Source organism: Nicotiana tomentosiformis, chromosome 6 (genome assembly GCF_000390325.3).
Source record: "Nicotiana tomentosiformis chromosome 6, ASM39032v3, whole genome shotgun sequence".
NCBI classification, from domain to species: Eukaryota; Viridiplantae; Streptophyta; class Magnoliopsida; order Solanales; family Solanaceae; genus Nicotiana; species Nicotiana tomentosiformis.
In genome coordinates, this window is record NC_090817.1 from 72,567,508 (window position 1) to 72,580,788 (window position 13,281).

Sequence of the window (13,281 nt, forward strand, 5' to 3'; positions counted from 1 at the left end):
GTCCAAAGATAACTTTCATGGTCCAAAGGGAATTTGCGTCATGTTTAAATTCTCGCAATAATCCATATATACTTGCGTGCATCGTGTTTTAAGTTTTGCAGGTAATCCAGGAAGTAACCGCTCTCCTAACGGGAGCAATCTTTGCTCCGATTTTCGTTCAACGTTCACATCCTGCAATTATTTCAAACGCAACCAACCACCATCAGTTACCCACTTTTACTTGATAACCGTTTAGATACTCGTTTTGAGATACATCCATAACATTTCAGAGTCACATTCATGATTTCGCGCAAATTCATCTGATATTGTCCTACCCAAAAGAACCATTTCCGAAGCATACGACCATTCCTATGACAATTCCATCGGTTCAGTTCACCGTTGGATCCAGAACTACACACGGCCTGATTCCCGTAATACCAGGGATATGTAGGCAACTCAGGAACTAGGGTTCGACCCCATTTATCAAATCACACCATCCCTCACTCAATTCGGCCAAAATTGGTCATCATATTCTTTACCCGACAACTCTTTCATCATTCCTGGGTAAAGAGGGGCAGTTGTTGATACCCAATTTTGCCCTCATATTTTCTACAATATATACATGCCTTCAAAATAGCATTTTATGCATCATTATTTAGTTTACAAATCTATACAAGCATTTCCCATAATTTTTCATATTTTTAGAGCTCTTAAATTAATTTTCTTGCATTTAAATTATATAAATATCTAGTAATTATCCCTTTAAATTATTTTTTGACGACTTAGTTATCTAAAATTATTATTTTTCACCTATAATATATGCTTCAAATATTTTATTTTATTCCATATAATTATATTAGCATTTTAAGCTATTTATCTAATTTTGCAATAATGACCTATATTCATACACAATTGCTATTTATTTTATATTAGTTGTGTCAAAATAGCATATTTATATTTTTTATAATACTAAGTTATTATTTTAAGTATTTCAATGCATAAATAATATTTTTATTTATTTATTAAGCATTTTTTATAAATTATTTTGATAAAATTTTGGATATTTAAATAATAGCCCATTCTAACCCAATTTTGGACCACATTAGTGGCCCAAAACTACCCCAACCTTAGCCCAGTCCATCCCAGCCCAAAGCCAAATGACCCTTAGTCTAGAATCCGGTCGGTACCCGTCTCAAATAACCAGCCCCATTCCCATTGTGATCCTGGTCGTTGATCTCAAATGATCAACGACCCATAATTAACCTACCCGTTTTATATTACCCCTCACTCTAAACCCTAAAGACCCATTTTTGCCCATCCGCCGCCCCCAAATCCTCTCGAACCTTCTCCTCTCTCCACAGATACCCTAGCCGCCCTCAAACCTCTCCAAATCCGTCTCAGCCATGGATTCCCTCCATGATTTCCTTATCTTTTGTGTGTTATCTCGTTATTTTCTACAAAACTATGGTATCACCTAGTACTTTCCTAAATATGGCAAGTGCTATCTTTCAGAATCCGACCATACAACTTCAATCGCTTGAATCTGGACAGTATTTAGTCCACATACATCATGACCATGGCTATATGGGTCCGATTAGCCAAGATTTTTGGCCAATCTTTGATTTCTGTCAATTAGGGTTTACCTATTCTTTTCCTAATCCGATTTTTATTGATTCTGCATGTTAATACTTCCTTATTTATTTTTGATTTTTCAGTTTTCCTTATTTACTGGTTCGATTTCTATCACTATATAAACCCCTCCCCATCCCCCTTTGAAGCGGACTTGAAAATCGATACTTTCACTAAAATTGGAGCTTTGTTTTGTGATTCCTTCATTCTTTTGTTTTGTACTTCATTTTGGCCGGCTAAAAAACAAGACCACTAAGATTCCGTTATTCGAACTTTCTCTTGGTGCGAGCATTGCCCGGAGTTCTTCTGAAGCTCTTGGGAACTTTGACGCATTGAGATTCTAGGTTCTTATGGAATTTTTGTTCTTTGTTGTTGTCCATTTAACCGGTAAGTCGCTTGATCTTTTGCAATTTTATTTTTTATGTGTCTCTGATTTGCATGTGCTCTCGCTTTTGAAATCTATGGCTTAATGTGTTTCTGGGCTACTTTTATGCACAACTCTATTAGCTTTACACTCGTTTTAAATCTCTCTAGCATTTAACTCCTCTTAATGCTGCTAGTTCTAAGATTGTCTATGTCTAACTTGGATAATCTGAACCCTCCTAAGCTCGTTTAACTAGTGTATTGGTGTCTGAATGTTCATTAATATGCTTACCTGCTTTGTCCTGAATCTCTATAATGAATGCCTCATATTTGTAATAACCTGTGTTAAGACCTTCACTGTTAACTATGACTTGTTTCTCTGCTATTGTGTCACTCAGCATGCTCACTTGATCTCATACCCCTTTAGTGATGGCTTTAAATTATAGAACAATTATCCGAACTTGTTTTCCCTACCTTGTTTGGACTGTTTCGATATTAAGATGAATCCCTGGCATAACTTAGACCTTCCCTAGTTAATTCGTCTACTCGTCAATACTTGAATGCCTACGTTTGCCATTTGACGTGAGTTTATTTTCACTATGTTCTGAATCTCTACAATGATTATCTTGCATATGTAATGTGTTACTAATTTGTGTTAAGATTGTTTCTATCAACTATGACATTGTTTCCCTGCTAATATGTCCCCGCGCATGTCTTTGGCTCACTTAATTCCTTGTTCCTTCAGTGATTACTGAACTTGTCATAATGTGTGTTCCCCTATCATGTCAAAATGTTGTCTTGTTCCCTGATGAAAGTTAACATGTTTGTTTCATAACATCAAGACCTATACCTAGCACAATTTGGACCTTCTTTAGGTAAATAGTCTACTACGTCGATGCTAGAATAACTACATGTGCTATTTAACATGAGCTTACTCTCCACTCTGTACTGAATCTCTATGATGCTTGTCTTGCATACATAATGTGTTTTAATGTTATAAGACCTTTTCCCTCAGCTGTGATCTTTCTTCCCCGCTAATATGTCCCCAGTATGTCTTAATCCCATGTTCCTTCAGTGATTGTTTGGACTGTCATAATGTGTGCTCCCTATCATGTTTCAGTGCAATCTTGCCTCCTGATGAGAACTAACATGTTTGTCTTATGATGCTAGGATGCATGCTTAGCTTAATCCGAACCTCTTAGGTCCCAATTGGTTTAATGTCATGAATGATAATGTATATCTTGCAAACCTATTTCTTCCCCAATTTCTTTCAATATGAGGCTATCTATGTGGTGCTTTGCTGTCCTGCTGAACCTACTGGACTATTTGATTAATTACTCTATATGCTCAATTTGTCGATGTCCACTTTAGGATATGAATGTATCTCCTAACTTCTATTAATTTTTCTCACTGGCAACTTATGTTATTCTGAACTCTTCATTCTTAGCTGGCTGAAAGCCAAGGCTACCTAGGTTCTATTATTGGCCTCCCTAGTGTGAGCACTGCTCGGCATCCAATTGAGGCCCTTGTGAACTCTGACACACTAGGGCTTGGTCCTTGTTATTCTCTCAACCTCCAAAACTATCCCTAATACTCTATTTCCCTGTCATGTACTGCATGTCTATATTGGTTGTTCTAAGTGGTGCAATACTTGGCATTGTAGCTCATTTGAATGGGTATGGGCTCTTCTATGAATCCATGATCGTGTGTTGAACGTGGCTCTTTGTTGAAGGCCCAGTAAGGCTGGGTATTTAGTTATTTTATTTGAGCCTACTGTGGGCCTGTTCACTGTTATGTAATATTTTTACTCATTGTTGGGCCTGTATTAATATTTGTATAAACAATTGGGGTTGTTAGTAAAAGGGAATGGGGGTAGATTTTAATATTTACATGCGATGGGTAGATGACATGCCTATAGGACTTGATAATGTGATCGCTATATGTGTTGTTCAATTACATGAGCACTGTAGAGATCATGACGTTAGGAAAAGCACACACGCACTACATGTTTACCATTAAACATGAGTTCAAATGCTATGTCTACTGCTATATGTTTATAGATAGTATGCCTATAGGAAGTGACCACCCTTTCAATTTGCATGACTGCTTTCAACCGCATTAGAAACCTGCCTATAGGAACAAAAATGAATTTTCTTTCAATTCACTTCAGTTATTCACTAGAAATCATGCCTACAGGATTTTGATCATTTCATTTGCTATTATATCACATTGTTCACTAGAAATCTTGTTCATAGGACTAAGTATAAATAAAATAAGCTCTAAAGTACTATGCGTTAGAGATCCTGCCTATAGGAAATAATTGCTCGCTATAATTGGTTAATGCTAGACCATTCAAACACTGCCTCATACACGTCGTATGAATAATTCTGGGACTCTTTCCCTAGCAGATTCTGTTATACCCAACTGCGTAAATCACTTAGGCAATGCACATATAGGATTGGTAACTTAAAGCTCTCAACAATTAGCTTATGATACCCGCATGATTCTGTCTATAAGCTATATCCAGCATCTGAAATCACTTGCATACTTTGATTGCCTAGAAAGCATGTCTATAGGATTCTGTAGATTCCTGATCGGCATATGTGTTTGTGTGCATTTATTGCTTAAGTGTGGAGGCAAACTTGAGCCTTGACTGCCTATATGTGAAGTCCAATGTATTTTGTATGTCGCCTAGTTTTGACATTTCTGAGCCGCCTAAATAAGGTCTAGAACCATCCAAAGTAAAGATCCAATACCTCCTGGGCCATAGGTACGGGACGGGTAGTGCACGCATATGGTATGACCTATAATTGAATTAGAACGCTTTTAGGTAATAACTTTAACATAGTAATCGAGTAGCAGGAGATGATAGTCTGTGCCCGCTGAATAATATGAGTAACACCCCATCTTGAGGGAGTTACGAAGCATTATTTATGTTGCACGAGGTGATCCTTTAGGCTAAAAAACTTAGGACCCCCCTCCTCTTTGTATGTCGTTATTAGATCAAAACAGTTGTATCCCTATATTCGCACTAAGATATGTGTCAATCATGTTGTAATAAAGTTCTGTGACTTCTGAACTCCTTTGTTTATTTGATCACCTAGCTTAATCATAATCCACATAATCTTAAGTTTAGCCGAAACCCATAATTGTGGACCTCGAGGAGTACCTAACACCTTCTCATTAAGGTAACTTGAGCCCTTACCCGATCTTTAGTGACGTTGACTAGTCAAACAAAGTCATTTGCATAATAGGTTCCCTAACACACCTTAAACTGTTAGGTGGCGACTCTCCTCTTTTAATACCTCATTTTAAAGAGTTGTCACATGTCGAAACCCGCTTTCGCGTGAAAAACGGGGCGCGACACTGACATCATCATCCATCAAGTTGAAGACCGGAAACTCATATCGTTTCTCATCATCTTCTTTTCGAGAAATGAGGGGACTATATGCATACAGTCAAAACCGAGTTTTGCCCTTCGTGTGATTAATCGAGATTGGAACATGATGGTTCAAGGTTCATCATTGTAATATCGAGCCATGATACGAAGAATATGTTGTCAAGCTCGAGACCCAGAAACCCATCAAGATAGAGGTCGGTCAAGATCGAGCTCGAAGACCCAGAGACCGATCAAGATCGAGATCGGCCAAGATCGAGATCAGCCAGGATCAAGATCGAGCCAAAAAATAAAAAGTCGTTACAGCCGCAATTAGTTGGAGAATCTCGGCGGAAATCACGGCACGTATCAAGAAGAGGCCGATTAATAAGCCCATCATGAGAGTCCTTACTATATTTAGAATTGTATCAAGAGTAGGACTCCCCTACTATATAAAGGAGGTGTGATCATTTGTAAAACACACATCAGACAGTAAAAAAGTAATATAATACTCATTTCTCAAGGTTCTCAATACTCTATTACTTCGCTTTTATTTCCTTTGTTGTTTCATTTGGTTCGACGGCCCAAGCTACATATCTCATTTGGTTTGCTTTTATTTTTCTTTACAGTCAATTTCAATATCGGTTTGCATATTTTCTCAGTTTATGCCAAGTAAAATCATATGTCCTTAAAACCACATATAAATTCAATTGTTATCTGCTTTTAGGGTAAACAACTACTAACTAGGATCATTTTTACGCGAAAAGATGAAATTGGCCAATCCATTTCAGGACAAGGTAAAGGAGAATACGTTAAAAAGAATGCCCCTGAATTCTGTGAGGTTAAAGTAGTTAATGCTCAAGGGAAAGGGAAGAATGGCAAAGTGCAGCAGCTAAAAGAGACTTGTAATCCTCCCTCCATTGCAAGATATTCTGAAAGGAATTTCCTTGAATGCATATGCTTTTCGGGCAAGTTCTTCTGAAATGTTGGAAGCAAAAATGTAAACATTATTTCAACATGTAGAAACTTGTGCCATGTATTAGAAATTGTGATATGCAACTGAACTTTGTAGTAGACTGATATTTCAATGTAAGATTCAATATTTTAACACCTTATAAATTCATTTTGAGAGGTAAAATTCCAATACTTTTAATTTTCCAACGAAGGGCTGTCACGTGAGCGTTGGAACAATGTACAACTAAATATAGGCACTACTATTAATTTTTTGGGGTCATTAGATGGACTCATTTTCCACTCCCTTGGTCCAGAAGAAATAACTATGTTTTGCTTCTCTAAATTCCAATGAGTTTTTTTTCATGGTTCTTTTAGAAAGTAAATTTTTTGCAGTATGAAAAGAAAAATTTCTAAGTTGATAGTACTTTTACTTTATTCTTTTACATAAAGATTTTGCATCATGGATCTTTACGCAAACAACCAATCGGATTTACTATTTATTCTTTATAGCCGGTATATATAGGTTATGCATTGATTGTACACAGTTATGCACATATCATATATGGACTATTCATATATTATACATTCGCTTGCTATTTTTAATTTAAGCGGTTGGGTAGGCGCTATTTAGGTTAATTCTTCAATTAAAAAGGTATCCAATTTCATAGAAAATCAGGCCCAACTGATTTTAAAGATTCAAAATATTTCTTTTTAATGGTATTAGTGCCTGAATAATGTAAATATCGACGCAAAATATTTGTTTGGACTTGAATGTAACCAATCGTTATATTAAAAAAAATATGAGAGAAGAAAAGGAGAGACAATGAGGCATTTGCTGGATGAAGGCCGAAGCCCATATCTATGAAAAACCCTAAGGGCTGAACGAGTGTCTGGCCCAATCCAACAATCTTCCATCTATAAAATCCCACAAAACCCTAACCTCGCCATTCTCTCAGTGCCGCTCTTCCCTTTCCCATTTCACAGGTTTGAGAAAATGACAACCCGATTCAAGAAGAACAGGAAGAAGCGTGGCCACGTGAGCGCCGGACACGGTCGTGTCGGAAAGCACAGGAAGCATCCAGGTGGACGAGGTAACGCCGGAGGTATGCACCATCATCGTATCCTTTTCGACAAGTACCATCCTGGTTACTTCGGTAAAGTCGGTATGCGTTATTTCCACAAACTCCGTAACAAGTTCCACTGTCCAACTGTTAACATCGACAAGCTTTGGTCACTTCTTCCACAAGAAGTCAAGGACAAGGCTAAAGCCAATAATGGTGCTGCTCCTTTAATTGATGTTACTCAGTTTGGCTACTTTAAGGTTTTGGGTAAAGGTGTTTTGCCTACGGGACAGCCTGTTGTTGTGAAAGCTAAGTTGGTTTCGAAGAATGCTGAGAAGAAGATTAAGGAAGCTGGTGGTGCTGTTGTGCTTACCGCTTAGGTTTGGTTTTATTAGTTGCGCCTTTTGAGTTTTTGTTTGTTTAAGTTACTGTTTTCGATTAGTCAATGGATGGAGTATTTGAACCTTGGGATTTACTGCTTTGAAATACATTTGAGATGTTGACTGTTAAATCGCTTATTGATACAAATTAACATATATTTTGAATGCTTTTGGCTGCTTTTAGTTTCATCATCTGTTTTGTTCCTTTTTAGACATTCCATTTGATGTTTTCACATGGTATAGCATACTATTTCTGAATGATAACTTTGTGAAAATTTTGTTTAATGATATTCTCGTGCTATAGTATGTACATTTTCTGGTGTTCAAGTTCAACAGATCTGAGGTAATTGTATCTTGAATATAAGTGATCTTGTAGCAGGTTTTATTTTGGTGCTCTATTTGACACAGATTCATTTTGATGAGTTGAACTAAGACTTAACCTTATCCAGATATGATGATTTTGCTGCAATGTTTTCCTCGGTCAAATCGATATTAATATTAGGAGTAGTTTTTCTTTGTAATTATTTTGGTGGATTTTACTAAATACGATTATTCTTATAGTAGTAGTTTATTAATATGGTGTCTTAGTAGTGTTGATCAGATATGAGGCTTTAAGTAGTGCTCATGTAGGAAGAGTTGTACGAGATGTATTATCCATTTTAGCATTTGGGAAATTTCTAATATGTGCTCAAACATGAAACTATAATTGAAAAAAAAGGAGCGAGTACTGTTGGGTTTAGAGGGGGATATTCGTTTTTGTGGTTCTTTGTTGGATAAGAAGGGTTTTGCATTGGGTGGTAAAAAAGAGGAAGTTGAATGATTGAAATATGAAGTAGGCTTTAAGATCTTAGAATTCTTATGTCCAATCTATGGCCTGTTAATTTCTTTGTTCTGGTTGATTAGAAAATGAAATCAATTGATCCTTAAACCTACAGGGCAGCTTGAGACATAGAGGAAGCTCCTTCCACTCTTCACATTTGGATTAAGTTGAAACTTGTTTATGATTTATTGGTTGGTTTTTCTTCTTCCCTTTCTCCCTAAATATCAATTGTAGCAAATATTAACTCACCCTTTTCCTATCGTTTCTTGTTTGCGGTTGTCTCCAATTTTAGTTTATCAAAAAGAAGTTTAAATATCTCCGGTTGCATTCACCCTCATCTTAGCTTGTTTACAGTTGTACTGCATGTCATGTTTGCTAAAACGTCTAATTAATTGTGTCAGTGCAAAGAAAATATAGATGAATTTGTGCATTTCACTTCACATTTTCTCCTAATTTAGCAAGGGGATGACTAGTTTGTGGGGTTTACTTGTTATTTCTGTTTTAAAAGGCGTTTCTGGGGCGAGTGCAGGGGTGAGGCGTACCAAAAATGCCTCGGGGCGATGGTGTGGGGCGAAAGTCTCAAGAGGCGTACGTCTCGCAATTCAGGGCGTATGCTCGGGCGTTCGGGACGCGTTTTTTTAGTAAGGAGTAAGCCTCATAAATTAAAATAAAATTTGTTGAATTAGTCGTTCATATAATATATCCAAATTCTCAAAAAGTCGGTTTGGTAATTATTCAAAAGGTTTAAAAATGAAGTTAAAAGTATTAAATTTAAAAGTAAAAGCCCTAATTCATAGTTTTTTTCAAATTTTTATCTTGTCTGTTAGTCTGCTAATATTTCCCAAAAGCAACGGATGTTAAATTTTTTTTACAAATATAAAGAGAATTACATTTTTCTTCATAGTATCAAATTCAAAGTTTAAATTGCAGGTTAATTATCCATTTTGTTCCTCCGTATAGAAAATTTTATTCTTTTAAACTCAAATTACTTGTGTTTGTAAGTAATGTATAATAGATTGTTTTGATTTATTTTTTGTGGGGATGGAGCACACACATATATAATTTTTTTCAATTTTTATGCAATTTTACTTGTTTATAAATCACATATATGGACTCGTGGGGTCATGGGTAGACGAAATCTACCATTAGACCCGAGTTTTGACCAAGCGAGGCTCGCGTTCACTTTTGTTGACTTTTTGGGAGAAGTATAAAGATTTTAACTTTATCTATTGCAATTGAATTCCCTAGCATTGTTTGATGATATTGAGTCGATTTTGGTTAGATTTGAGCTGTGTGGAGGCGAAATTTAAGGAAAAAGCTATTTTCGAGTATTGAATTGGCCTAATTGAGGTAAGTGACTTGCCTAACTTTGTGTGGGGGAACCACTCCTTAGGATTGGAATTGTCGATTCAATTGTGTTAAGTGAAATCCGTGTACGCAAGGTGATGAGTGGGTACACGGATTGTACGTGGTATTTGTCCGATTTAGGCTACTTAGACTATTTCTATGCTTTAATTGAATTGCCATATCAAGTTCTAAATTCTCATAGTTAATTTATCCTTAATTGTGTTAGACTATCCTTACATGCCTTAAATGATTTGTTTAGTACTTGTTCTACAAACAAGTTCAACTAATAAAAGAGGCAACAAGTTCAACTAAATTGCTCTCATGCTTTAGTTGAACTTGTTGCCTCTTTTATTGTTACATGCTATCTCTTCATAGTTAATTTTTGTTACTTGAAGTAATTATTCATGTTATCCCTTTCCTTGTTGATTTTCATTATTTGAGACTCATTGTTAAATGTTATCCCTTTTATTGTGAGTTAGTCTTGCCTAATATCGTGGTTATACATTATTTCTCTCATTGTTGAGTTATTTGGTGTTGAAGTTGTGAAAGTCGTTAATACGTTGAGGCGATGCTGGTTATTGTTGAAACATCTATCTTATTGAGCATTTTTCATTCATTGTTGCTATTGACATTCTTGTATACATTGTGGTGGAGCCATGGGCTATTGTTGTGGAAACATTGGTATTGCTGTTGTTGTTGGCAAGTTGTGATATATGGGCACTTGTGGTGCGAATTATTATTATGATATGATATTGACGCGCATGCGATGGTATAAGGCTTGGGGTTAATGTGGATGCGGCGGTATAAGGTGGGACTTATGTGCGTGTTGCTTGTAGGAGAACTACGTGAAGCCACGCAGCGTCATAAGGTGGGCTAAAATGCGTGTAGCTATTTCGGAAAAACTGTTTTCCAAACCTATTTCAAATATAAGGCTCATGCGGCGGTATAAGGAAAGATTGTGATTGAAATTGAGAAATGTGAATACGAGGCGGTACCTCAGTTGTGATTCTTGATTATACGAGGCGGTACCTCGGTTATGATTCTTGATTATACAAGGCGGTACCTCGTTGTGATTCTAGCTGTTAATTTCATGTAGCAAAGAGTTTTTGGTGGAAATATTTCTTGTTGTTTCATTCTTATTTGTTCTAGAAGCTATTGTCCATATATGACCACTTGGGTTTTTCTTCAGTTGTTTCATTTATGTGTTCCCATGTTTAGATTTCGGTATCTGATCAGGTTATTCTCTTGTTTCGTATCCAGATATGTCTGCTCGTACTGGTCGTTCGAGATTGTTTGTAGATGCTGCTTGGGAGACTTCATGGTATACCCGCTCCAGGTTCGCAGGCCTCGGAGTCACCTTCCTTATTTTATTTCCTATTGTATTTCTTCCAGATAGTGATGTATTACATATTTTAGAATTATTCTATAGAGCTTATGACTCAGTTCTACTAGTTTTGTAGTGTGTATTTTGAGGTTCTGTTTTCGGAAGGTTTTTATCAATTATTCAGTTGTTTTCAGTTACTTGTTAATTATATTTGCTCAGTTATTATAAATTGTTATGCTTACCTAGTCATAGAGACTAGGTGCCATCAAGACATCCTACGAAGGGGAATTGGGGTCGTGACAAGTTGGTATCAGAGCTCTAGGTTCATAGGTATTATGAGTCATAAGTAGGTTTAGTAGAGTCTTGCGGATCGGTACGAAGACATCTGTACTTATTTTTTAGAGGCTACAGAACTGTTAGGAAAACTTCACTTCTTTGATTCCTTATCGTGCGAAATGGCTGATTTCAAAAACTAAATCTTTGACTTTCTATTCTCTTACAGATGGTGAGGACACGCACCACTGGATCTGACGATCAGACACCCACGCCCCCTGCTAGAGCCGCGAGGGACCGGGGCTGTGGTAGAGACCGAGGAAGGGCACGTGGTACAGCCAAAACACCTGCCCGAGCTGCGACAGAGGAGCCACCAGTAGCTCTATTCGGGGGACAGACACCTGAGGCACCTATTGCCACCCTAGCACTTCAAAAGACCCTCGCACAGTTCCTGAGCTTGTTCGGTACCTTAGCTCAGGCGGGGTTGATCCCACTTGCACCAGCCACATTTCGGGCTGGGGGAGGAGCACAGACTCCCTCGGTCCGTACCCCAGAGCAGTGGGTCCAGGTTGATCAGGTCCCAGAAGTTATACCGGTACAACCCGTTGCTCCGGTTCAGCCCGTGGTTAGGGCAACAACATCTGAGGAGAAACAACTTAGGCTTGAGAGGTTCAAGAAGTACCACCCCTACTTTCAGTATTTTGGCTTCAGAGGATGCACATGGTTTTCTTGAGGAGTGCCACTACATTCTATGCACTATGAGTATTGTGGAGACGAGTGGGGTTGCTTTTACTACGCTCCAGCTAAAGGGAGCAACATATCAGTGGTGGAAGGCGTATGAGGTAGGTAGCCCAACCGAGGCAGCTTCACTTACATGGGACCGGTTTTAAAAGTTTTTCTTGAGAGAGTTTGTTCCTCAGACCCTTTGGGATGTATGGCATGCGTAGTTTGAGTAGCTGTGCTAGGGTAATATGATAGTGTCGGAGTATGCCGTCTGATTCAGTGATCTGTCTAGACATATACCTGCTTTGGTTTCTACAGTTAGAGAGCGAGTCCGTCGATTTATCGAGGGGCTCAACTATGGTATTAGATTCAACATGGCTAGGGAGTTGGAGTTTGATACTCCGTATCAGTAGGTGGTCGAGATTGCACGGAGGTTGGAGGGTATGTGGGGTCGTGAGAGGGATGATAGGGAGGCCTAGAGGCCTCGTGGTACACGCGGATTTAGTGGTGGTCACGCTGCAACTATAACTCATTATGGTAGGGGCTATGGGAGCCGTCCAGTTCATTCGGCATTTCCAGCTTCTAGTGGTGCTCTGGGTATTCCGAGATCTCAGGTTGCACACTTTGCTCAACCACTTTCTAATGCACCTACTGCACGGGGTGCCTTCATCGGTCAGTCCAGCCGACCAGACCCCGAGCTAATCCCAACTGCCACACCCACCGAGAGCTTGCTTTGAGTGTTACGATACCCGCCACATGGATAGAGACTTCCCCAGATTCAGGAGGGGTGCACCTTCCCAGACTACTCAGGCTCCACAGATTCAGTCAGGCCCACAAACTTCCAAGGCCATAGTTGCTGCCCAGTTGCCGGCCCACCCGCACAGCCAGCTAGGGGTAGGGGACGGGTAGGTATAGGTCGCCCTAGAGGGAGAGACCAAGCCAGATTCTATGCTTTTTCGGGTAGGACAGAGGTAGTTGCTTCAGACTGAGTCATTACAGGTATGGTTCCGGTTTTCCATAGAGATGCATCTGTCTTATTTGATCCGGGATCC

General features: G+C 38.4%; 1 protein-coding gene across 1 annotated transcript; it reads left to right on the top strand.

Moving 5' to 3' along the window:
* The first annotated feature begins 7,131 nt into the window (after positions 1 to 7,131).
* LOC104110991 (large ribosomal subunit protein uL15x-like) lies at positions 7,132 to 7,907 on the top strand. Its single transcript, XM_009620576.4, has one exon. It carries the CDS (start codon positions 7,296 to 7,298, stop codon positions 7,740 to 7,742), a length of 447 nt encoding a protein of 148 aa, XP_009618871.1. The 5' UTR covers positions 7,132 to 7,295; the 3' UTR covers positions 7,743 to 7,907.
* Positions 7,908 to 13,281: the final 5,374 nt, after the last annotated feature.